General features: G+C 46.6%; 1 protein-coding gene across 4 annotated transcripts in view; it reads left to right on the top strand.

Annotated features, from left to right (window-relative positions):
• acot7 (acyl-CoA thioesterase 7) overlaps positions 1 to 25,612 on the top strand; it is a 58,886-nt gene that overhangs the window by 12,141 nt on the left and 21,133 nt on the right. For 3 of the 4 annotated variants that reach the window (XM_041846060.2, XM_041846061.2, XM_041846062.1), the window contains 5 exons: positions 2,162 to 2,318; positions 19,649 to 19,740; positions 19,845 to 19,959; positions 20,712 to 20,726; positions 20,942 to 21,028. In XM_041846060.2, coding sequence (XP_041701994.1) covers positions 2,162 to 2,318; positions 19,649 to 19,740; positions 19,845 to 19,959; positions 20,712 to 20,726; positions 20,942 to 21,028 — 466 coding nt within the window. The remainder of the gene's footprint in view (positions 1 to 2,161; positions 2,319 to 19,648; positions 19,741 to 19,844; positions 19,960 to 20,711; positions 20,727 to 20,941; positions 21,029 to 25,612) is intronic. The other variant, XM_041846059.1, reaches the window with a different exon arrangement.

Below are 25,612 nucleotides of genomic sequence, written 5' to 3'. Positions count from 1 at the left end.
TGTCTTAGAGTGTACTTTCCCTGAGCTGGACCTACCTCGGCAGTTTCACCAGTAGCTTCCTTTTGATTTGCGTCCTCATGGTATTGTCTTATACCTTCTAGCACATTCTGAACATGTTTTAGTAATGACAATCATCTGAGTCACATGTAGTGACATTTTTTTCTTACAGGGGGCAGAACATTTGCATTATTATAGCTAATCTCATGCTATTTTACACATTTTGCCATGATGCTGAGAGCCAATGCTAACTAGCTTTAGTGCAATGAATAGAAGTTTATGGGTATCTACTAGCATACACCAATAGACTTCCAGTCATTGCGCAATAAAAACATAACCATTCCATCAGATCTTTCAGCACTCTGACAGAGTTGATGTTAGAGAAAAATCTGACAGAGTTGATGTTTTACAGAGTTGACAAAAATTGCATTTTTCTTCCTAATTCAAGTGGTATGTATACACAGTAGCAATTTTGTTTTTCCTCAGTTGCTTTACAATTCTAAAACCTAATTAAATGTAACATATTTGAACCAAAATTAATATTCTATCTATCAAGCAGATGGAGTTGACAGTTTATGGTTGTGACCATGGTGATTCCAATATTGTTTGTTTAAATCTATCAAAAATGGAGAACATTACAGGCCACTAGTGGGCTTTTTGCACTACATGTAATGAGGACATGAATAAGGGGTCTTTATGGTATAGCTGACCCTGCTCATCCCTGATTCATTTAGGATTTTAAACAAATCTGACAGAGTTGACCAAATCTCCGGACACATCTTTTAGGAATCACAGTTTTGAGAGAAATATTCTTTAAAGTCACAGAGGTCTATTGCAAGGAACTACACAATATAATTCTCAGTTAATATCCATTATTGCCAGTTTTCTTTAATTTTAAACACTTTTTTGGAGAGTTTGAAATTGAGATCCTTTGCTCCGGACAAGGGCATTTCCAGGCATTGAGCCGACATGGAAATGAATATATTTAAAGTATTTTGAGAATTCCCAAAACTAATATTTTCCCTTATAAAATTCCTCTAAATGTACATTTTAAGTTAAAAAAATGCAACAAAATCTTTTTTTACTATAAAAATAACGTTTCTGTCACGTTGTATAATGATTTGAAGACAGGTTTTATTTACTCCACCCAACACAAACGGGGGGGGGGCTACGTCAGTGGTCACATGGTGTTCCTCTATGAGAGATAAGTTATAATTTACAGGGCACTCCAACATTCCTCACATACTGTAACTGAACCTGTCCCTCCGATTAACATCACCTCATCTGCACAAACGAAACGACTGTGTGTATGTATGCATGTGTGTGGGTGTGGGTGTGTTTGAAAGAAAATGGCTGTGTCCCAATACTGTTAACATGCATCCGTTCCTTCCTCCCTTCCTTAAGGGCCAAATCTTAATATTCCATTGTTTAGCCCAGGTAAAGAATGCAGAGCAGAATTTCTAAAGAATTGGGAAGGGCCAATATTTGAGCGTGTTACTGTAACATGTCATGGCTGGCATAATCTGAGCATAGGAGAGTGGCTCATTTAGAAGTCAATGCTTCTAGGGAAAGGGAAAGGAGAGGGTAGACAGCTAGGGAGTGCTACATGGGGATGCAGTTCAATGTGAAAAGTAGAATTGAATGAACGTCTTTGGTTTAGGGATATTAGGTCAATAGGATAACAAGGAGGACGAATGATCAAATTCTATTCAAATAGTTATGTAAGTAAACCTACCTGGTTTTGGCCAGATAGTCAGTATCTGGTCATCGTAGTAGATATTGTAATAAACATTGACCAGACACAATTAGCCGTTCCCAGTATTTGTCATATTTATACAATCCACTAGGTGGCTCTACAGGGCTGAGAATGTCTGCATGAACGCACTGAATGGGCATAGACACCATTTGCTCCTTACATAGACAACCAAATACATAACTATGAAAGACAAACAGTTGTACACTGTAGGTGTTAAGATATTGTTTGTGTGTCTTTTTTTTCAGGCCATAAAGAATTCTATATAGTAGTTATTGTCATGGATTGTGAAGGATCATATCTAAACTAGATGATGTAAAATGTTTGGCCATTGTCAAAGCTGGAAACTGTAACCAAGACTGAATTGCATCTCTCTCTCTCTCTCTCTCTCTCTCTCTCTCTCTCGCTCAGGATCGCTGCGCAGCGCAACTGGCTCGTGTGGAGCGTACCGACTTCCTGTACCCCATGTTCATCGGGGAGGTGGCTCACGTCAGCGCCGAGATCACCTACGCCTCCAAACACTCTGTGGAGGTGCAGGTCCACGTGATGTCAGAGAACATCCTCACAGGTAACCATAGCGACAGTCCATTACGCATACCTCTTCCAATAAAACGTCAAGTGTACCTGTTATATCTAGCCTAGTTGTAAAAGAACGGACATCTGCACAGTTTCACATTGAACATCACTCTGTCGTTTAATGACATGTGCCACGCATTCTGACAACCCATTCATCCGTAACGCAGCACACTGTCGTAAACCATAACAACGTACAGTACGACGTACAGCACGTCGTACCATACATAACATTTCCCCCCCCTTTCCAAAACCAGGGACTGGTACCATATATAAAATGTCCATAGGGCAAGAACCTAGAGTGATACCTGTAAGAAATAAACATTAACCCTTAAACGGATGGACTCTCCAAACTAGCCAGTTCAGTCCATTAACCTGGAGGTTGACTAAGACACCTAACGGAGCCTAAGAATGAAAAGAGGTTAAGTAGTCCCCCAGATAAGCAGGGCGAGTTCGTGCCCGCATAGGCCTTTCTTCCACCGTCACCGCTTGTGGCTCTGGCCCTTGGGGAACCCACAGAGGCTGGGGCTCAGGTGGTAGTGGTGGAGGAGGTCCATCCGGTGGCGTCTCTGGCCTGCATGTCTGTTTTGTGTGCCTTCGTGTTCCTTGAGGGGCAGGGACTTTTCTGAGGCGGCTGGCGTGCCAGCGTGATCCATTGCTCATCATGAATGTGGCGGGCCCCAGTTGTCGACTGACCTGCAAGGGGTCCGACCAGAATGAGGCCATTTTGTTGCACCGCTGAGGCCGTCGGGCTCGGACCCAGTCTGACACTTGAATGATCGACTTCTTCACCCTGTGTGCCTTGTCAAAACGCTGTTTCATTGCTCTTTGGTGCCCGGTCACTGCCTGCTGTTCTTGGGTGCGCCTAGTCGCCGGTTCTGCTACTCTCTGTGTTCTGAGTCTGTCCAGTGGCAGTTCCATCTCACGACCTAGCATGAGGGATGCCGGGAGACCTGTGTTGTTGTGTGTTTGCTTGCTCTGTAGTGCATTAGCGTTTGATTCAAAGCAGTTTGGAACGTGCACCCCTGGACCAGGTGCGCTCTGATGCCGTTCTTCAGCGTTTGGTTGAAGCGTTCCACCCCTCCGTTAGCTTGTGGGTTGTAGTAGGCCGTGCGGATGTGTTTGATTCCCTTGTTGCTGAGATATGAGGAGAACTCGGCAGAGGTTAGCTGGGGCCCATTGTCCGTGGTAAGGGTGAGGGGTAGGCCCCACCTTGTGAACAGGCTGTCTAGGATGTCCACGATGGCCTGTGCTGTGACAGTTCCGACAGGAACCACTTCTGGCCACTTAGAGTGGAGGTCATACACCACCACCAGGAAGCGCTGATGGTGAGGGACTGCGTGTCCATGGATCTCGCCACAGATGTCCAGTTGGATGTGCTCCCAGGGGTGGGACGGCCATGCGAGAGGCTGCAGGGGGGGTGGGGCGGACTGTCCTGTTTTCCCACTGAGGAGGCATGCAGCACAATCCCTGACCAGGGCTTCAATGTCGTGGTCGATGCCTGGCCACCACACAAGGTCTCGACATCGCTGTTTGACCTTGACTATGCCCAAGTGACCCTCGTGCGCCATGGATAGAACACGCGCACGCAGGCCACTTGGGACCACAGTGCAAAACCCTCGAGAGACACAGACTTCTTCCCAGCAAGAAAGTTTGTGCTTCACTCTGGCGAAAGTCGCCAGCTCTTCCGGCACATGTGCTGGCCATCCAGTGCGTATGTAGGTGCGCAGGGTAGACAGTGTGGGATCCTGTTCCGATGCTTGCTTCAGCTCCTCCAGTGAGACGACTGACTGAAGAGGAGCGTAGAGCATTTGTACAAGCTCTGTTTTGTTGTCGTCTGGCAAGACGGTTGGAGTAGGAGCGTCAAAGGAGCGTGAGAGGAGGTCTGCCACCACGTTATCCCTCCCCGGAGTGAACTTCAGCTGATAGTCATACTGTCTGAGGCGGTCGGCCCATCTGTGCAGCCGAAGTGGCTTGTGGCCAGTTCCTGATGCTGACAGTAGCGTTGTGAGGGACTGGTGGTCGGTTCGGAGTGTGAACAGACGGCCATATAGGTAGAGGTGCCACCTTTCGCACGCCCAGACACAGGCCAGTGCTTCTCGTTCGCCCACAGAGTACCGTTGTTCTGTGGGGCTCAGGGCCCTTGAGGCGAAGGCGACGGGCCTCTCAATGCCATTCTGCAGCTGTGAGAGGACAGCTCCTAGTGCTCCAGCTGAGGCGTCACATGTGACAATGGTGTGGCAGACGGGGTCAAAGTGAGCCAAGACTGGGGCTGTGGTGAGCTGGCTCTTCAGTGAGCGGACCGCGTCTGAGCAGGCTGCCGTCCAGGCCCATGGCTCATCCTTCTTGAGGAGCTGGCGAAGGGCGCTGTGGTCTGAGAGTAGTGGGGCAGAAACCGGAGGTAGTAAGCTGTCATGCCCAAGAATGAGGCCACCTGAGAGGCTGAGGTCGGTTCCCGGATCCGGTGGACGGCTTCAATGTTCGACATGAGTGGGGCAATGCCTTTGGCCGACAGGCGGAAGCCCACAAACTCGACGGCTGGAGCTGCAAAGGTGCACTTTCCACCGTTCAGGGTCAGGTTGTTCCGCAGTAGAGCACTGAATACTCTGTGGAGTCGATAATCATGGATGTGGAGGTCAGGGCCGTGGACCACGATGTCATCCAGATAGACCGCCACCCCAGGTATTCCAGCGAGGATGGTGCTCATCACCTTCTGGAAGCAGCTGGGGGCGGAGCTAAGTCCAAAAGGCATGCGTGTATATCTGAACACGCCAGCGTGTGTGACAAAGGCCGTGAGGTCTCTGCTAGCTGCATGGAGGGGTACCTGAAGATAACCCCTGACGAAGGTCAAGCTTCGTGAAGATCGTGGAGCCATGGAATTGTGCGGTCAGCTCCTCAGCTGTAGGCAAGGGGTACTTATCCGGGACAACGGCCTTGTTCACAGCACGGAGATCCACACAGGTCCGGATTCCACCGGACTTTTTGGTTGCAATGACCAAGTTTGAAATCCAGGGGGCAGCGTTGACTGGCTCAATGATGCCTGCATCCAACTGTGACTGGAGATCTTTTGTGACATCATCACGCAGTGCAAAGGGAATGCGCCGCAGGGGCTGCATGACTGGGGTCACTTCCGGATTCACTAGGGGCCTGTGAGTAAAGGCTGTGAGGCAGCCCAGTCCATCAAACAGAGTCGGCCAGTTCTGTTGCCATGTGCAGGTAACCTGGTAGATAGCTGACCCACTGTCATCTCTCAGTGTGAATCCCAAGCCTGTGAAGAGGTCGAGGCCCAGGAGGTTGGCACCCCGCTTTGCAACATGAAATGTGAATGATGGCAGATGTTTGGTGCCGTAGTGTACTGGGACCTGGAGGGTGCCTACAATGTCTATCTTAGATCTACCGTACCCACACAGGGCAGTGGAGGGCTGTTGGAGTGGTAGGTGACTGAAAAACTTGTAGTAAGTGGCAAGGTTGAGCAACGACACCGCAGCGCCAGTATCCAGCAGCAAAGGCAAACCCACCTCACCCAGCTGCACAGTGCATGTCCTGAATGACACATGGTTGGTGGAGACGGTTCGGATTTCCGTGTGTTCATGTTGAGAGTGAGATGAAATGAAGGGCCTGTTCTGGGTGGAGCTAGTAGCAGGGGCAGAACGACACACTTTCGCAAAGTGATTGTATTTTGAACAGTTCTTGCATATTTTCCCACGGGCTGGGCAGTTTGAAGCCCTTGAATTGTGAGAGCTAGCCCCACAGTTGCCACAGCTAGTTCTGTTTGTTTGTCTGTGTGCCTGCTGCACGGGCATGTCGGTGTCTGTGTCCATGCAGCTATCGACGCGGGAGGGCGTGCGCAGCGGCGTGATCGTTGTAGTGCGCCTGCTCGGGCTGAAGCTGCTGTGTGAGAATGGCTGGGGGCCGAGTGTATGCTGCAGAGCTGTCTGTTAGCATAGAAGAGCATTCCAACGCCGCTTCAACCTGGAGTGCTATTTTAATAGCTCCATCTAGTTGTAAATTATCCGATTCCAAAAGCAGTTTCTCCCTTGTCTTTTCACATAACGTCCCCTCTATCAACTGATCCCTGATGATCTCGTCCTGAAGTGTCCCGTAGTTACAAGAGCTAGCCAAATCCCTCAGATTAGCCACGTAGCTTTGAATGGACTCACCCGGCCGTTGGTGTCTCTTCCGTAGCCGGTAGCGTCGGAGGAGCACTCGCTCTTTCCCGGCGAAGTGGTTCCGTAAGAGGCTGACTGCAGCAGTGAATGTAGGAGCCGATCCAAGCGCTCTGAAAATCCTCTGTCCCTCTGTACCAAGGCAGTGACGGAGCAGTGCTGTCCTCCGCTTGTCGGAGATTGTAGAAAAGTCCATAGCTTCTAAATAAGTGTTAAAACTATCAAGCCAGTTATTCCACGGGACTGGAGGTTCGCCAGGCACGGCGAGTAATGGTGCTGGCGGTGGTAAACTGAATTCAGCCATCTTCGTCGCCAATGTTATATCTAGCCTAGTTGTAAAAGAACGGACATCTGCACAGTTTCACATTGAACATCACTCTGTCGTTTAATGACATGTGCCACGCATTCTGACAACCCATTCATCCGTAACGCAGCACACTGTCGTAAACCATAACAACGTACAGTACGACGTACAGCACGTCGTACCATACATAACAGTACCCTCCTTCAAATCGATGAATGTCATCGGATATTCAAATGTAACACTTGCTGTTTCAGAGTGTGCCTGGCCACAACCACTTTTGGACGACCAATTAGCCAAATATTGTACTTTGGAATTGGCTCTGGATGGGTTAACAAATGACCTCATTGTGTTTGGTGGTGGTTGGTCACTAGGGGGCAGCACAGCGCAAGTCAAATAACAAAATGGAAAGAAAATGTTTCCTATTGTGTACTCTTGGACCCAAAATGAAAGCTTGACATTTATGTTGCTTCCATTGACAGTTTACTTCTATGATGTCATACATGTGCTTAGTCGTGAATTGTATGTTTTTGTACCAGAATAATGTTACCCCGCTGACATAGTCACAATACAATCAAATGCTTGAGAATGGAAAGACTTGGTGTTTAATATGTTGACATTTTGGTGTATCGATTCAACTTGATATGTTGGTGCTCCAATGGTTACTCCTCAATGAGCTGCACACATCAGTACCCTGCCTGGTCCCCAATTCATGATTTTGCCTTCTGTGTGGACCAGTGGCGGTCAGTGCCGTTTAAGATGAGGGATGACAATTTTTTTTACAGTATATTGGATGACTCTCATTCATATTCCATTCACCCAGTTCAATGTAACAGCGATAGATTTAGGCTACTACATGATACTCTAATTTTCCCTATATCCATCATGAGGCTGCTACAATCTAGCTTATGAATGAAAGTTTACAACGTACAGTGGGGAAAAAAAGTATTTAGTCAGCCACCAATTGTGCAAGTTCTCCCACTTAAAAAGATGAGAGAGGCCTGTAATTTTCATCATAGGTACACGTCAACTATGACAGACAAATTGAGAATTTTTTTCCCAGAAAATCACATTGTAGGATTTTTTATGAATTTATTTGGAAAGACAGTCACATTCAATACTGCCTTGCACACTTTTGCCTGCATCTAGCTGATATAGGGTGGAATCATTAGTCCAACAGTTGCAAACGAGAGTTTCTATTGGAGAAATTCAGGTATATTTATCCCCGTTTTGTTCCATTTGCTTCTGTTTAGGAAAGGTTTTTCAACAGAATCGGCAGAATGAATATACCCCTGATCAGGCGTAAACAGAGTTCACTCTCATAACAGCCACGTTGTATTCCTTCTCTTCCCTTCGCTTGTGGGCTTCAATGTGCAACAGATCAGCTGTATGTGACCAGGCGAAAAAACCTTTCCAAGCCAAACCTCTACAAACAGCTTAAATCGTTGTCACCATATTAGCTAAAGTAACGGCATAGCAGCATAGAACTAACGCGTTAGTAAACCCTCTACAATCATGCAGTAATGTTAGTGTACAGTCAGTAAGCAGTTACACCGGCGGGCCTAGGTGGCAATAAATTAGTAATACCAAAAGCTTACCTTGACTTGGAAGAGTTCCAGTGTTGTGTTGGAAAGTCATAGCCAGCTAGCTAACATAGTATCCTTCTGTTTGAGCAGGGTGTTTCAGTAGGGTAAACTAGCTAGCTGCATTTGCTAGCTAAGTAAGTGAAACTGAAACTGAAAAAAAATGACGAAATCTCTCTCTCTATTTCTGTTTTGCTTCTTCTTCATTTTGGAAGAAATTAATTTGTAAATAACTGTTCAACTATTCTCTTTCTCTCTCTTTGAGTCAACTACTCACCACATTTTATACATTGCAGTGCTAGCTAGCCGTAGCTTATGCTTTCAGTACTAGATTCATTCTCTGATCCTTTGATTGGGTGGACAACATGTCAGTTCATGCTGCAAGAGCTGTGATAGGCCGGAGGACGTCCTCTGGAAGTCATAATTACTGTGTAAGTCTATGGAAGGGGGTGAGAACCATGAGCCTCCTAGGTTTCGTATTGAAGTCAATGTACCCAGAGGAGGACGGAAGCTAGCTGTCCTCCGGCTACACCATGGTGCTACCATACAGAGTGCTGTTGAGGCTACTGTAGACCTTCTTTGCAAAATAGTGTGTTTTAATCAGTTATTTGGTGACATGATTATATTAAGTATAGTTTTATCTAAAAATGATAACTTTTAAAATGTTTTACTATTTTAATTATTATGAAATTCACTGAGGAGGATGTTCCTCCCTTCCTCCTCTGAGGAGCCTCCACTGGTGTGGACTAGTTACTATGTATTGGGACATTAGCTGTATATCCACATATGTGTGTGTTGTTGTGTGTATGTAATCTTGGGCTGGGTGCATTAGCACTGTAGACAAATATAGACTCCTATTAGAGGTTGGATATTGGAGGGTACACACACACGCACCAAAACGCACACACACACTTATGATTCAGGTACACACACACACAGACTCCCCGTGGATGAAGGGAGCAAACAGCACAGTGGCATGGCCTGACATACTCTTCTGACCCTGAAATGTCAGCTGACATGACAATGCTGCAAATGGAGTTGACAACCATGGCAACCCCAGTCCCTATCGTGACTGTCTGAGCAGTGCTGTGATTATATCTGTGACCTCAACGGAAAGCAGCAGGAGACAATCCAATGCACATCTTGGCCAAAAGGCTGTGGTGTCACGCCCTGACTCAGGGGACGCTTATATGTTGAGTCAGGGTGTGTATATTCCTTGTTGTGCTTGTTCTATGTTATAGATTCTAGTATGGGTATTTCTATGTTGGCCGGTGTGGTTCCCAATCAGAGGCAGCTGTCGCTCGTTGTCTCTGATTGGGGACCATACTTAGGCAGCCTATTGGCACTAGTAGGTTGTGGGATCTTGTTCCGTATGAGGTATGTTGTTTGTGTCTACCTTGGACTTCACGTTTCGTTTTGTTTATTGTTTTGTCGAGTGTTTATTAAGTTTAAATAAACATGTATGCATATCACGCTGCGCCTTGGTCTGACCCGTCTATGAACGAACGTGACAGAATATCCCACCAGACCTGGACCAAGCAGTGTGCCGAGGAGGAGCAGAGAGGATGGACTTGGCAGGAGATAAGAGAGGATCTGGCAAGAAAGATGGAGGCCCTGATCAGGGTGGAGAGGCAACCCCAAGAAAATGTTTGGGGGGGGCACACGGTGTGGACGACGAGGCAGCAGGAGGCCGCGACAGGGCGGATCTGCTGGTTAGGAGAGGAGGCCACCAGATTACGGGGGCTATTGGTTCAGAGGGAGCAGAAGGAAGGTGTAGAGGCACGGCGAGAGGAGCTGGTTAGGCAGCAGAAGGAGCGGGGGGTAATCAAGGAACCCAGTCCTGCTCCTCGCACCAAGCAAGTGGTGCGTGTCGCCAGTCCGGTCCGGCCCGTTCCTGCTCCCCGCACCAAGCCAGTGGTGCGCGTCGCCAGCCCAGCCCGGCCTGTTCCTGCTCCTCGCACCAAGCCAGTGGTGCGCGTCGCCAGCCCGGCCCGGCCTGTTCCTGCTTCTCGTACCAAGCCAGTGGTGCGCGTCGCCAGCCCGGCCCGGCCTGTTCCTGCTCCTCGCACCAAGACAGTGGTGCGCGTCGCCAGCCCGGCCCGGCCCGTTCCTGCTCCCCGCACCAAGCCAGTGGTGCGCGTCGCCAGCCCGGCCCGGCCTGTTCCTACTCCTCGCACCAAGCCAGTGGTGCGCGTCGCCGGCCCGGCCTGTTCCTGCTTCTCGTACCAAGCCAGTGGTGCGCGTCGCCAGCCCTGCCCGGCCTGTTCCTGCTCCTCGCACCAAGCCAGTGGTGCGCGTCGCCAGCCCGGCCCGGCCTGTACCTGCTCCTCGCACCAAGCCAGTGGTGCGCGTCGCCAGCCCGGCCCGGCCTGTGCCTGCTCCTCGCACCAGACCAGTGGTGCGTTTGTCCAGTCCGGCACGGCCCGTGCCCGTTCCACCGGTGCCTGATCCGGCACCGGTCAGCTGCTCCACTCCGGAGCCAGAGCAGTCCGCTCCACCGGTGCCTGATCCAGCTCCGGTCAGCTGCTCCACTCCGGAGCCAGAGCAGTCCGCTCCACCGGTGCCTGATCCAGCTCCGGTCAGCTGCGCCACTCCGGAGCCAGAGCAGTCCGCTCCACCGGGGTCCAGTCCAGCTCCGGTCAGCGGCTCCACTCCGGAGCCAGAGCAGTCCGCTCCACCGGTGCCTGATCCAGCTCCGGTCAGCGGCTCCACTCCGGAGCCAGAGCAGTCCGCTCCACCGGTGCCTAGTCCAGCTCCGGTCAGCGGCTCCAGTCCAGACCATGACGTCAGCCCCTCTCCAGGTTCGGGGTCTCCCACACCAGGGTCCAGACAGGGCTCGGAGTATAGTGGGAGGAAGTAGAGGGGAAGCAACGCGCCGAGGTCTAGACCAGACCAGGGGCGCAACAGGGAGGCGAAGAGTGAGAGGTCGTCACGCCCTGAGCCGGATCCGCCTCCGAGGCGGATTGCCCACCCGGCCCCTACCCTGTTATGTTTATGTTGTGCGGTCGGAGTCCGCACCTTTGGGGGGGGGGGTACTGTCACGCCGTGACTCAGGGGACGCTTATATGTTGAGTCAGGGTGTGTATATTCCTTGTTGTGTTTGTTCTATGTTATAGGATCTAGTATGTCTAGATCTATGTTGGCCGGTGTGGTTCCCAATCAGAGGCAGCTGTCGCTCGTTGTCTCTGATTGGGGACCATACTTAGGCAGCCTATTGGCACTAGTGGGTTGTGGGATCTTGTTCCGTGTGAGGTATGTTGTTTGTGTACCTTGGCCTTCACGTTTAGTTTAGTTTGTTGTTTTGTCGTTGTTTATTCGGTTCAAATAAACATGTATGCATATCACGCTGCGCCTTGGTCCGTCCCGTCCGTCAACGAGTGTGACATGTGGCCATTCATTATCTTTGAAGTAAACACACAGAATAGTAATGTATTTTATGTGTGTTTTGTTTGGATCCTAGCATTGCCACAATTAATACAATGGACATTCCCACTAGCATGCTAAGCTAAAATAATGTACATTTGTGTGTTTTAGTTTAAAGTAGACTCAGCGAAATGAGGTAGATGCAGAAAGAAACAGCATAGTGGATCAATTTCCGCAACAACTAAGAGCATTGAAGTACGAGGCTCAACTTCTCCTCTGTTTTGGTACCCTGGGTACCACGCTGTGTAAAGCCTGAAGTGAACCCTATGCACATGCGCAGGTACTGTGTGTGACTGTGTGAGAGCGAAGTCTTGCATCTCGCTCATCTCAATATCTGCGGTGCTGCTCATGGCAACGTCATTTCGCTGAGTCTACCTTTAAGATCAATAATGGATCAGAGAAAAGAGAGAGAAAGGGGGAATGAGAGAGAGAGAGAGAGAGAAAGGGGGGGATGAGAGAGAGAGAGAGAGAGAGAGAGAGAGAGAGAGAGAGAGAGAGAGAGAGAGAGAGAGAGAGAAAAAGAGGGAATGAGAGAGAGAGAAAGGGGGGATGAGCGAGAGAGAGAGAGAAAGGGGGGATGAGCGAGAGAGAGAGAGAAAGGGGGGATGAGAGAGAGAAAGGGGGATGAGAGAGAGAGAGAGAGAGAGAGAAAGGGGGAATGAGAGAGAGAGAGAGAGAGAGAGAGAAAGGGGGAATGAGAGAGAGAGAGAGAGAGAGCGAAAGGGGGGATGAGCGAGAGAGAGAGAAAGGGGGGATGAGAGAGAGAGAGAGCGAGAGAGAGAGAGAGCACGAGGGGGATGAGAAGAGGAAACAAAAGTGGGATCCCCCAGGTGGCCGTTGCCACAGCAACAATGTTTCTCCGTGTGGCAGGAGCAGGTTGGGAGACGCGGGGGCAGAGCGATGAGGATGACAGGTGGAGAGAGAGGAGCTAGCTGATGCTGCTGCTGCTCCACACAGGCACAGCCAAAGACACCCTTCAGTTGGGGTCCTTCCTGAGTGGAGGGACTATAACTAACCATGGGGGAAGTCTATTAGGTCTGTCATATGAAATACAATGGACTGGAGAAGGCATTGTAACAAGATTGTTCTTGTTCATTTCCATTCATTCTGTATCATACTCACTTTGTCCTCTAAATAGGATAGTATGACATTCTGAACACAAACAAATGCTAGCAATGTGTAGGATAGCAGGGGTTCTCTCTTTTGGCATGGGACATATTCTCCCTGTGTGTGTGCGTGCGTGCATTTGTGTGTGTATGTATATATGTGTGTATGTTTGTGTGTCTGTGTGTTTATGTGGGTTTGTGTATGCATGTGTGTTCATTTGTGTGTGTATGTTTGTGTATGTGTGTCATTGTGTGTGTGTGCCGCTGTGTGTGTGCTGTGTCAGTGTTTGGCCCTTTAAAGGCTCCTGCAGGCCCTAGGGGAAGAGAAGCTAACGGGAGCAGACATTATTTGCTTCTGTCCTTTCCACTCAGTGTCAGGCGTCACAAACAGCGGCCCAGTCGGCTACAGACGCTGTGTGTGTGTGTGTGTGTGTGTGTGAGAGAATGTGAGTGTGAGTGTGTACCAGGGCTTCTCTGGACACACACTTGCCTCTTTATCGCTTCTACATCTAAGTGACATTTGAGATTTCGCCTTCTTGTGCCTCTTTTTTTGACCATAACCTCCCAAGCCTACTTGTCTACCTTGAACAGACTAGTTATAATTCCACAGTCCTATTCACTGACAGACGTGTGGTGGTAAGGGTTTGATGGTTTTGTATATTCATAGAAAACTAGTCTCTATACTCTTCTTCCCTGGGTGATGGATGGACGGCTGGGGACTGGGTTGTGTGTGTTAATGTAAATGTGTGTGTGAGTGTTTTTGCTGGTGTGTGTATGTGGTGTGTGAGGGTGTGTGTGTATGTCTGCACATGTGTTAATGTAAAGGTGTGTGTGTGGGTGCATATATGTATGTGTGAGGGGTGTGTGTGTTTGTGTGGTCACATGACCGGACTCCCAGGTTCCTCACAGGCAGTCAGTGTGCATCTCGTCAGCGTGGCCTCACTCACACTCCCCCAGGGGAACTCTGGGTACTGTGTGCACAAGCCGTGATGATTGTCCCCGCAGGGCGGACCATCCACACACACACACACACACACACACATTTTAAATACTTTATTTGAATCCACAAATCACATTACATCAAGAAAGAGTTAAACATGTCAAAGGTATTGGATACAAGGACACTTAAGGATACAAAAAACACTTTCTCCACACAGCTAGGCCGCCCATAATGGCTGAAACAGAGCAGTACCTCGCCAGTTGCTTTGCTTTAGTCTTAGACAGGCTACGTACCGTAAGCCTCTATATGTGGCCGAGACTGCCAAATATCAGTGCCACCAACTTGCACGTGTATCCAAGGCTGTCCAAGCGTGATACAAGGGGCTGGTATTTAAGAAGGCTTTCAGCAAAGGCCTACTTCATGTAACAATCAAATGAGCAACCCACTTCCAAAATGAGCACCGCCCTCTAGCCTCCCCGCAGATTAACAATATCTGGCGTATTTGGTACACAGGAAAACACTTTATCGTCAACATCAAACACACACACACTTGAGCATAATTGTCTCTCATGTAAACAGTCACATCTCAGACATCCATAGGGAGCAGAGATTTACAATACTGCTCACTCAAGTTTTCACATCAGATATAGCCTATCCACTAGCAACTCTATAGGATTTTTGGCTGAATTCTCTTCCATGCTTTGCAGCGTACAGACAGACAATAAGACTAAACACAATTCCTCTTGTGCTCTGAGAAATACATTGTTGTGTGAATCATTGAGCATCATTCAAATAAGCAATTATAGTCTATCTTCCCCCTCTGTTCTGTTCAGTTCTGTAGTGGTTTTAGTTTTTTAGTTTAATTAAAAAATATATATATTATTTAACTAGGCAAGTCAGTTAAGAACAAATTCTTATTTATAATGACGGCCTACATCGGCCAAACACGGACGACGCTGGGCCAATTGTGCGCCGCCCTGTGCTTGGCTCACGGCTATGGAAAATTTGTGGTTTTGATCATCGGATCAAGTGTTAAACAATCCCTGCTGTCCTCTCTTTGTACTTGGAACACATTGTTCTGAACAGCCAGTAAAATGTGGATTATTTTGGGATGGGAGGGATAGAAAGAAAGAGAGAAAGAAAGATCTTGGGGTTATCTCTTCGGCGGTTCGGATTCGGAGTGTTTAAAGTCACTGGGAATGGAAGACTTCCCTTGGAGAATTGCCAAGAATGGGATGAAGGATTGACTAGGGAAGGGGATGTGAATGTACTTTGTGATTCAGACTAGTGTTTGCCAGTCAAGGATAGTCTCCTCACCAATGGAACTCCACAAACAAATGTTGTTTGAATTACGCCAATCGGGGAGCAAATTTCTCTTCTTCTTAGATTTAGCAAAATTTGAAAATCTCTTCTCCTTCAGTCCTCCAAAACAAAAACAAACAAGCGTTTGTTTATTCCAATGATTTGAATGACTTTGGTAGCAAGCAGGACTAAGGTAACACCGACATCAGCTTTTAGGGAGCGGTAATGAGGTGACCAATAATGGTTGCATTTTGAGATCAACTGTGCAGGTGAATTTAGCGTGTATTGATGGTTTAACAAGAGATCAGCTGGCGATATTCTGGTGGCCATCGATGGTTGCAATAGGCCCATCAAGACTATGACACCATATCAAACAGCAATATTATCAATTTCAAATTCAGAGCCAGTGATCTGATAGCATTGCACTCCTCTCCTTTTTTTTGAAAGGTCATGAATTGGAGTGGGAATCGCTTTCATGCTGATTCTTCCCTCATCCCTTCCCATCCCACCCCCTCCCCTACATTTCAGTGATGAGGTCCAGTGCAGCTATTTATAGCCTAGTGTCAGTCTTGGTGAGCTGAGGATATGTAAATAAACCTCTGCTTCCTCATATGTGAGGAACTTCCTGGATGATAGAGAGCAGCGAGCTAACGAGGCCGGGTGAAGCGCGCCCGATTCTGTGCAGGGTTGGCATGGCAACGCCATCTGTCTTCACAGCTATGACTTGGGTGTGAATGCAAATCCCAAATGCAGGCTTGTCACAATTCCTCTTCCATTCAACAGCCGCGCTACATCTTTACAGCCTACTACTATGTGGTGTGCCAACCAAGGCTACATACAGCATGTAATAATGTACTGTGATGCTTGTTCCATTGGCAGCTACTAAGGCTGCGTTTAGACAGGCAGCCCAATTCTGATATTTTTCCACTAATTGGTATTTTGATCAATCACATCTGATCTTTTCACATCAGATCTTTTTCAGAGCTAATCTGATTGGTCAAAAGACCTATTAGTGAAAAAAAGTAATTAGACTACCTGTCTAAACCAATGATTTATATATACACTAGATGACTGACAGGGGGAGCTGTGTTGAAGCCACCCTGCCTCCATCTTGGCACCCCCACCAGTGTAAAAAATATTTTGGAAGCTATAGAAATGCATTTATTAATGACTACATTCGTTTTTGCCACATTTAATTTATTACAGGCACCTTAATGCATACTTTTAAATTATATTGTGTGAACTAAACATAAGAATACAATTTTTCCTTAAAGTATAATTTTTTGAGCTTACTAATGTTACTGTCCCCACTACAACAAATAAATACTTAAAGACATGTAATTTTGTCCTTGAAACATTTTATTAAAATACTGTAGAATTCCATTCATTCCTATGGAGGACTGCTCCTACTGGGGAGTGCCAATATGTCCGACTGGTGGCTTCAAAGCCTCTCAATGGTCAATACATAGTGTCAGCAATCCAGGGTTTATATACATTGTTTGTCTAAACGCAGCCTAACGCCTCGATCACACCGATAGCGTCATTGCACAAAATGGTACGCAGCATCAACAAAAGTTCAACATTCACCTTCTGCTACCATTTCTGTCAAGCCGTCTACACATACAGTTTGACACATACGTTCGATAAATCCAACGTATGCACCACACAGAACGCACTGCAAATGCAACTGCCTTTAAAAGATACCTTTTTAAAAAGGGTAGGGGCGTGGATCAGAAAACCAGTGTGACCACCATTTGCCTCATGCAGCGCAACACATCTCCTTCGCATAAAGTATTTAAAAAATATATGTATTCACTAACTGTAAGTCACTCTGGATAAGAGCGTCTGCTAAATGACTAAAATGTAAATGTAAATGTAATAAAGTTGATCAGGCTGTTGATTGTGGCCTGTGAATGTTGTCCCACTCCACTTCAATGGCTGTGCGAAGTTCCTGGATATTGGCGGGAACTGGAACACGCTGTCGTACATGTCGATCCAGAGCATCCCAAACATGCTAAATGGGTGACATGTCTGGTGAGTATGCAGGCCATGGAAGAACTGGGACATTTTCAGCTTCCAGGAATTGTGTACAGATCCTTGCGACATTGGGCTGTGCATTATTATGCTGAAACATGAGGTGATGGCGGCGGATGAATGGCACGACAATGGGCCTCAGGATCTCGTCACGGTATCTCTGTGCATTCAAATTGCCATCGATAAAATCTAATTGTGTTCGTTGTCTGTAGCTTATACCTGCCCATACCATAACTGCACCGCCACCATGGGGCACTCTGTTCACAACGTTGACATCAGCAAACCACTCGCCCACACGACGCCATACACGATGTCTGCCATCTGCCCGGTACAGTTGAAACCGGGATTCATCCGTGAAGAGCACACTTCTACAGCGTGCCAGTGGCCATCAAAGGTGAACATTTGTCCACCGAAGTCAGTTACGACGCCGAACTGCAGTCAGGTCAAGACCCTGGTGAGGACGACTAGCATGCAGATGAGCTACCCTGAGACTGTTTCTGACAGTTTGTGCAGAAATTCTTCAGTTGTGCAAACCCACTGTTTCATCAGCTGTCCGGGTGACTGATCTCAGACGATCCCGCAGGTGAAGAAACCGGATGTGGAGGTCCTGGGCTGGCGTGGTTACATGTGGTCTGCGGTTGTGAGGCCGATTGGACGTACTGCCAAATTCTCTAAAATAACGTTGGCAGTGACTTATGGTAGATAAATTAACATTACATTCTCTGGCAACAGCTCTGGTGGACATTCCTGCAGTCAGCATGCCAATTGCACACTTCCTCAAAACTTGAATCATCTGTGGCATTGTGTTGTGTGTCAAAACAGCACATTTTAGAGTGGCCTTTTATTGTCCCGAGCACAGGGTGCACCTGTGTAATGATCATGCTGTTTAATCAGCTTCTTGATATGCCACACCTGTCAGGTGGATGGATTATCTTGGCAAAGGAGAAATGCTCACTAACAGGGATGTAAACAAATTAGTGCACATCATTTGACGGAAATAAGCTTTTCCTGCATATGGAACATTTCTGGGATCTTTTATTTCAGCTCATGAAACATGGGACCAACACTTTACATGTTGCGTTTATATTTTTGTTCAGTGTATAAGATGATGGGAATTAGTAGAACATAATTTGTTTAATTGTGATGTAGTGCAGAATATACAGCACAGTTCATATCTATGCTGTCTATATCTAGGCAGATCACATGAACAGTCCTAGATATGACATCATAATGCAATGGGGATGTCATCATCACAACAGTTTGGGTGATAATAATGAAGCCTCCCTGTATGTCAATGTACTACTGCTTCTGCTAAGAGGTCCTGGTTTTTATGGCACATGTGTGCACTTGCCCCTGATAACACAGTAAGGATAATGATCAACTTTATTTGTAAAGCGCTTTTCAAACATTACGCTCAAAGCGGTACATATAAGGTACTCAATCATAATGTTATTAAACAAAAACACATTCTGCTCTTCTATTGCACTCTGCATATGAGTTCCCCGAAAGGACATTTTGGAACCTGCACTGCAAAAGCTCTCAACCTTAGCTGTAGTTTAGCTCTGTAGGTACTTTGGAAGGGCCTGCTGAGGCCTGTATTCAATCTGATCTCGCTTTAATTTCTCCCTGGTTTCATTTCAACCAATGGTATTTGGGGACCCTGGCTGTGCAGGTCACATAGGGTTTGGTCATACTTGGGATGAAACAAGGTTTCTGCAGAGTCTCATAGATTTCCGCTGTTCGTGTTTTGGATGAATACAATTGTTGTCTCACATTGAGCAAATGCCACATTTGTTTCCTCTGCAAAAATATCAGGAAAGGGAAGGAAACTGACATTCAGCCAAAGAAGTTACAAAGGTTGCTGTAGTGGGCCTCCCGAGAGGCGCAGCGGTCTAAGGCACTACAACGCAGTGTTGCGGTGTCACTACAGCCTGGGGTTCGATCCTCTCCCGAGCCCGTTGGGGAGTTGTAGCGATGAGACAAGATCATAATCACGAAATTGGGGAGAAAAAGGGGGTAAAAAAATTAAATAATAAAGTTGCTGTAGTGCTAGCCTTTACTAGCAGTCAAACATTGAATTCATAGATGTCATATAATTTGAAGGAGTCTCTCATTTTGCCTATCATATCCCTGTATGTTTGTAGCTGCATTTCCTGGCAATTTTTTAAAGTAGACTCAGCAAAATGACATCCTTACACACAGCCGGGGTGACTTCTTGCTTACAGATATCAACATTGACAACATTCAAATCAGTGAAAGACTGCCACTATTAGCTCCATCCAAAAGGAGGGCGCAAATTGAAAAGAGCCAATAGGCTGTCTTGGCAGATTTTAGTCTTGTTGTTGATATTCACCCTGTTGTGTATGATAATGCCATATTGCTGAGTGTACCTTTCAGTCGCTGCAGATGTTTGAAGTCCTAAGAGGGCATGAAATGCTATGGGATAGTAAACTCATGTTCACTCTCACAGGGGCTACGAAGATGACCAACCGGGCTGCGCTCTGGTATGTCCCCTTCTCTCTGAAAGACGTGGACAATGTCACAGAGGTGCCTCCCATCAAGGTAGGTCAATGGACAGAGAAGGATGAAGTTGACCCTAGACACTGATCTATGGTTAGTTTTGCATTTCCCTCACATGATGGTTAACATGCATGTGTCCCTTCTAGTATGCCAGCCCAGAGCAGGAGGAAGAGGGGAAGAAGCGCTACGAGGCTCAGAAGATGGAGAGACTAGAGACGAAGGAGAGGAACGGAGAGCTGCTCATGCCTGTGTCTGCCCCAGGTAAACACCTCTGACCCCTATTGCTGACCTCTGACCTTTAGGACTTATGGGATTGAACTCCTCCATACGATCTAAACCCTAAGGGTTGGATAGAGGGCACATTTTCCATAATGGCAAAGATAGGGTGTGTGCTCTCTATCCAATTCTATGTCTAAATCGGAGCAGTAGCATAGATATCACCCATTAGAAGCAAGTCTGTTTAGCCTAGTGGTTAACAGCTTTGGGTTAGTAAAAAGGGACAATGCAAAGGTTGCTGGTTCAATTCTCCGAACCGACTAGGTGAAAAATCTGTGGATGTGTCCTTGAGCAAGGTACTTAACCCTAATTGCACCTGTAAGTTGCTCTGGATAAGAGCAATTGCTAAATGACAAAAATTAAAAATTGCTGTGTTTGAGAACCATGTTTGAATTCTCCCTAGTTGTAAACTAAATGAATGTAAAAGTGTGATGGCTCAGTTGGTTTGGCCATGGTGCTACTGCCTCTTGTCACAAAGTACAGTAGTTACCAGTTGTATTGAATTATTTGATGTAGGTACCAGAAAGTATACATTATATCACATAAATCACTCTTACCCTAGTAAATAAGTAAAGATCAGTTAAAGTGCCAGCTTAAACCGAAGTAGTACAAAGTATGGTATAATTTCAAAACTGTGTGTATTACTGGTGAATAGCTGATCTGACAGTAAAATAGCATGTTGGTTTTCTTTCTCCACCTAATTGTGATTTTCCTGGTTCGTTTGACCTGCTGCACAGACAGAACAACGAAAGGTACGTCTGTATGGATTCTCTAAAGGCTGCACGCATGTCAGCACAGAGATATTGGGATGGATGGATGTCATTTTTCCATCCTTGAACGCTTCGCAAAGTATTCCTGGTTATTCCCTGATTATTTTAGTAATACTGAGGTCATTTAACTGTCTCAATACTTATATTTCAACTCTGGTTTTTTTCTGTGTGTGTGCGCGTGCTTGTGTGTGTTGCAGAGCCCTACACGGTCGGCTTTAGCCAGTCAAGCCTGATCCATCTGGTGGGGCCTTCAGACTGCACGCTGCACGGCTTCGTACATGGAGGTGAGGAAAGCTGCTCGGTCACTTCTACTGTGTGTGTGTGTGTCATTCAACAGAGTTTTAGATGGTTTGTACATTCCAGATAGAGAGTCAGGAAGAGAGAGACAGAGAGGCAGCAGCATCCAACCTGGATGCCTTATGTAAACACGACAGTAGCAGCATCCTCAGCAGCGTGCTCTGCATAGCGTTCTTAATGAGCCACTCCATGTGAGCGAGGGGGGAAGCATGAAAAGGGCACCGACTGCATTCTAAATGGCCGCCGCCGCTTGTTCCCCATTTGCCTCTTAATTGGACACATTCCTCAGTGGGTCCAAATGAAAAAGTCAGACATTTCACATCAGCCTCTTAACTGTGTCTGCCCTTCCCCTCTCTGCCCCCCACATGTCTCTGCTCTCTTCTCGCTCTCTGCTGCTATCTATCCTTTCCTCTCTTCCCTTGTGTCTCTTTCTCTCTCCTCCTTTCTGTTTATTTCTCGTTCCCTCTGTAGCGATCAATGCAAATGAATACAGAAATGTAATATTGTCGCATAACAACCACATTGACCTGACACATTATCACTGTGGCACGCAAACAATCAGTTGCTGCTTGAAGAGTTTAAAACTTCAGAAGACTGCAAGTGAATGCTGTTTTTTTTTGCCCAGTATCTTTGGCCATCTGCAGAAAATAAACACATACTTTTTTTATTTCCAACAACTCTCTCCAACAAGTTTTGAGGTGGATTGATTTTCCCAGCATTAAAAAGTGATGTGAACCTAGTCATGAAGTTACTGGCCCTGACAGCCCAGCCTTTTCCCGGCAAGCGGAGGTGTCGATCTTTTCCCGTGCGCTGATCTGTATTTCTCTCCGATGGCCATTCTTGTGGTAATGAGCACATCACAGATGAGGAGCAACAAGGAGGCTTAGGTTCCCAGGCTGCCAGTTATCGATCGCTCATCATACACAGCTAAAGTCATCATGGGCCTTTTTTACCCCTCTCTCTCTCTCTCTCTCTCTCTCTCTCTCTCTCTCTCTCTCTCTCTCTCTCTCTCTCTCTCTCTCTCTCTCTCTCTCTCTCTCCCTCTTTTCGAATAGTGAAGGTTTTCTCTTTCATCGTATCTCTGGCAGGATTTCCACGCTAGACAGGCCGGAAATGGTCCGATGGAGTGTTGTTGGGAATACCAATAAGTGGTTGAAGCCACTGCCTGACGCAGGGTTTTAAAGTTAGTACATGTGCTGGGAAAGCCTTGGAACGCAGTGTGTGTGTGTGAGTGTGTGTGTGTGAGTGTGTGTGTAGAACTGTACATGTGCGTGTGTGTGTGTGTGTGTGTGTATGTGTGCGTGTGTGTGTGCATGTGTTTTTGTCTGAAGTATCTTGTTGCTTTCTGAACAAAATACCTACTAAATAAACCATTAAAGACACAGTATTTAAATGAACTATCTACAAAAAAAAATGATTTTGTGACTGATTTCTAATGACTCAGGAGATGAGTCCAGGGCAGATGAATCACCATTGATTTCAGTGAAAGTGAATAGATGGATGGGGAGCACAAGGCTCTCAGGCAGTGTGAGGGGGGCCTAAGGGCTCCATCCATGACAGAGTGGAGTCTGGACTTCAGAAGTCCTTCAAACTAGACCAGCCCAGGGAGCTGTGACTGTCTCCCTCTCACAGCCAAACTGGATGTCACAGCCACAGTTTAGATGGTCAAGGACGAGTGCCTCATCAAATGGTTTTTCTGAGTAGGCTGACGCTGCCCCTAGACTAGATCTTAGATCAGCTAATGGATTAAGTTAGGAATTGGGGAGGGGAAGCTGATCCTGTGCTTAAGAACAACTTCCATCTGCAGTCCATTGACTGGTCTCCCCACACTAGACTGCTGCTGAATCCCCTTTCTCTATCCATTTTGCCAAAATGTGTATCCATTCACCCCAACCTCATAGGTTTAAAACGGATGAACATGCTCAGACCAATCCAATGCTTTTAAATCATTGAGGGCTAACTCAGCTAGTATGAGAGGAAAGAAAGAGGATATCGCTCCCTGACACCTCTCATTCTCTCTCTCTCTCTCTCTCTCGCTCTCTCTCTCGCTCTCTCTCTCTCGCTCTCTCTCTCGCTCTCTCTTTCTATCTCTCTCCTTGTGTTGTTAGGAAGCTTTTCACTTGTTTCCATGGAAACAGCTGTTGATTGCCACAGGCTTTGAGACCATGGCAGTCTGATTAAACAATAGACAAATGAATGGAAAAAACATGGGTGTTTCAAAGGTTTTGTTAGTATCCATAGAGCAGAAGTGTTTAATTCTGAATTATTTGGCATGTTGTAGCATTCATCAATCAGATGTAGTCCTGCTGTCTAACGGGGCCATTGTGTGTGTGTGTGTGTGTGTGTGTGTGTGTGTGTGTGTGTGTGTGTGTGTATGTGTGTGTGTATATATATTTATGTGGGTGTGTTTGTGTGCTTATCAATCAATCAATTCAATTCTGCTTCAATTCAAGCTGATACAGAAACTAGCAAAACACATTGACCTGATGCATCATCAACATGACGCACACACACATACACACACACACACACACTGTAATTTACTGTAAGTGTTAATCAATTTAACACCAGTCGAGTGCTAGAGTCAGTCTGTCTGTTAGGGTATATAAAAGTGTCTCTTAAATGTTACAAACGTAAATAAACAACAATATATATATATATATATATATATGTTGGTGGAATCACTGTTAATACTTATATCCAAGCCTTGTTTGTCCCTCCTTATCCCCCTGAAACTTTGAAGCCATTTCTGGTATCGTGACACTGTTTCCAGCCAGCCCTTGATCAGTCGAAGCAATTTTTATGGTAACCATGACAGCACCCACTTGCTATTTGTAGAATACAGCACCCACTTGTTATCTGTGCCCAGTGGGAAGTTGTTTATGCAGGAAACAGCTGCAAACTCTTAAAACAGCGAACAAATATACATAAAATATGTGGCTTTTCAGGACCTCGGGAGCTACTTGCGAAAATATTAACAGAGTCCTGTTTCTATGGTAACACCTCATTAGGAGGCAGGTTGAGCCATTTGATTATAGCACTCGCTGTGGAGAGAACGAGAAAGACAGGGTATGAGAGAGAGAGAGAGAGAGAGAGAGAGAGAGGGGGGATGAGTGAGAGAGAGAGAGAGGAGGAAAGAGAGAGAGTTTTTATTTACCCCCGTCCGTAGTGGAGTGCACTCCTTCTACAGTTCAATGAGGGGAAGGATGTTGCAGGGTGCCTTGTCTGTTCACACCCTGCTGTATCCTGTGCATATGACGAATAAACTCTCCTTTGATTTGTTGTTGGATTTTGAAGTTTATCTGCCAATGTTTTGTTGGTCTACTTAATGTCAAATAAATTAGGCTCCGATTAAATTAAAGCATAGCTGGAGCGATGCCTACTTTTAAAAGGCAAAGGCTTGCTTTTGCCCCTCAGGAAAACTCCTAGATACCTACAGTAGTAGAGAGCTGATAACAGCTGACAGGGTCGGAGGTCAATCCAAAGAGAGGCCAGTCGTATCTCAACAAGCTCCGTCCCCCTTCTCGTCTGTTGCCATATTTAGAAATATACAGTCGAGATACTGATCTCTTACGTATTCCCTCCCTTGAGCAAGGCAGTTAACCCCCAACAACAACTGCTCCCCGGGCACCAATGACGTGGACGTCAATTAAGGCAGCCCCCTGCACCTCTCTGATTTAGAGGGGTTGTGTTAAATGCGGAAGACACATTTCGGTTGAATGCATTCAGTTGTGCAACTGACTAGGTATCCCCCTTTCCCTTCCCTTTTCATTGTAGATGGGTTTTCTCTCCATTTGAAAGAGATTTCCTGTGTGACAGCGGTGATCCCTCTCTCTCTCTCTCTCTCTCTCTCTCTCTCTCTCTCTCTCTCTCTCTCTCTCTCTCTCTCTCTCTCTCTCTCTCTCTCTCTCTCTCTCTCTCTCTCTCTCTCTCTCTCTCTCTCTCTCTCTCTCTCTCTCTCTCTCTCTCCCTCTCCTGAGCCCTCTCCTGAGCCCCGGCAGCCATTAAAGGACATAAAAAGCATAATTGAATCGTGGGTAGATAATGTCGGGTGGTTTGTGGAGGAGGTATAAGCTCATGACGTGTCTCCAGGCGCAGGGCTTTTTCACGCTAGACATTAGCATTAGTAATAACATAGCGTTAGCACATTAGCTATATTTCGGCATAGAAAGAAATACCAGGGAATAACAAACACCATTGCCATAAGACTGCCATAACCAGCGTATAATCCCATTTGCAGCATGTCTCTTGTCTCCAACAGATTTGTCATCGCCATTTTGAATTCCTTGATAACGCTGTCATTTCCTGACTGTAACGTTCTAATAAACGTTGATAAAAGGCAGAGAGAGACTTCATTGCCTAAAGCCAAAGGCACCAATACATGTAGGAAAATAAACAGTACGTATTTTGAGAGAAAAACTAAGTTTGTTCTTGTTTACATCCAGTTCTGTTAACATTCAGTTCTGATTAATGGCTCGCAAGAGGGTCTCTAGGAAGTGGTAGAAGTGAGAAGCATCATTCAGCAGCAGCAGCAGGGCGGCTACATGCACAGACACAACTTCCGACTGCTC

Source organism: Coregonus clupeaformis, chromosome 24, assembly GCF_020615455.1.
Source record: "Coregonus clupeaformis isolate EN_2021a chromosome 24, ASM2061545v1, whole genome shotgun sequence".
Taxonomy (NCBI): domain Eukaryota; kingdom Metazoa; phylum Chordata; class Actinopteri; order Salmoniformes; family Salmonidae; genus Coregonus; species Coregonus clupeaformis.
Note: the sequence above shows the minus strand (reverse complement) of the source record. Positions and strands in the feature narration are given on the sequence as shown.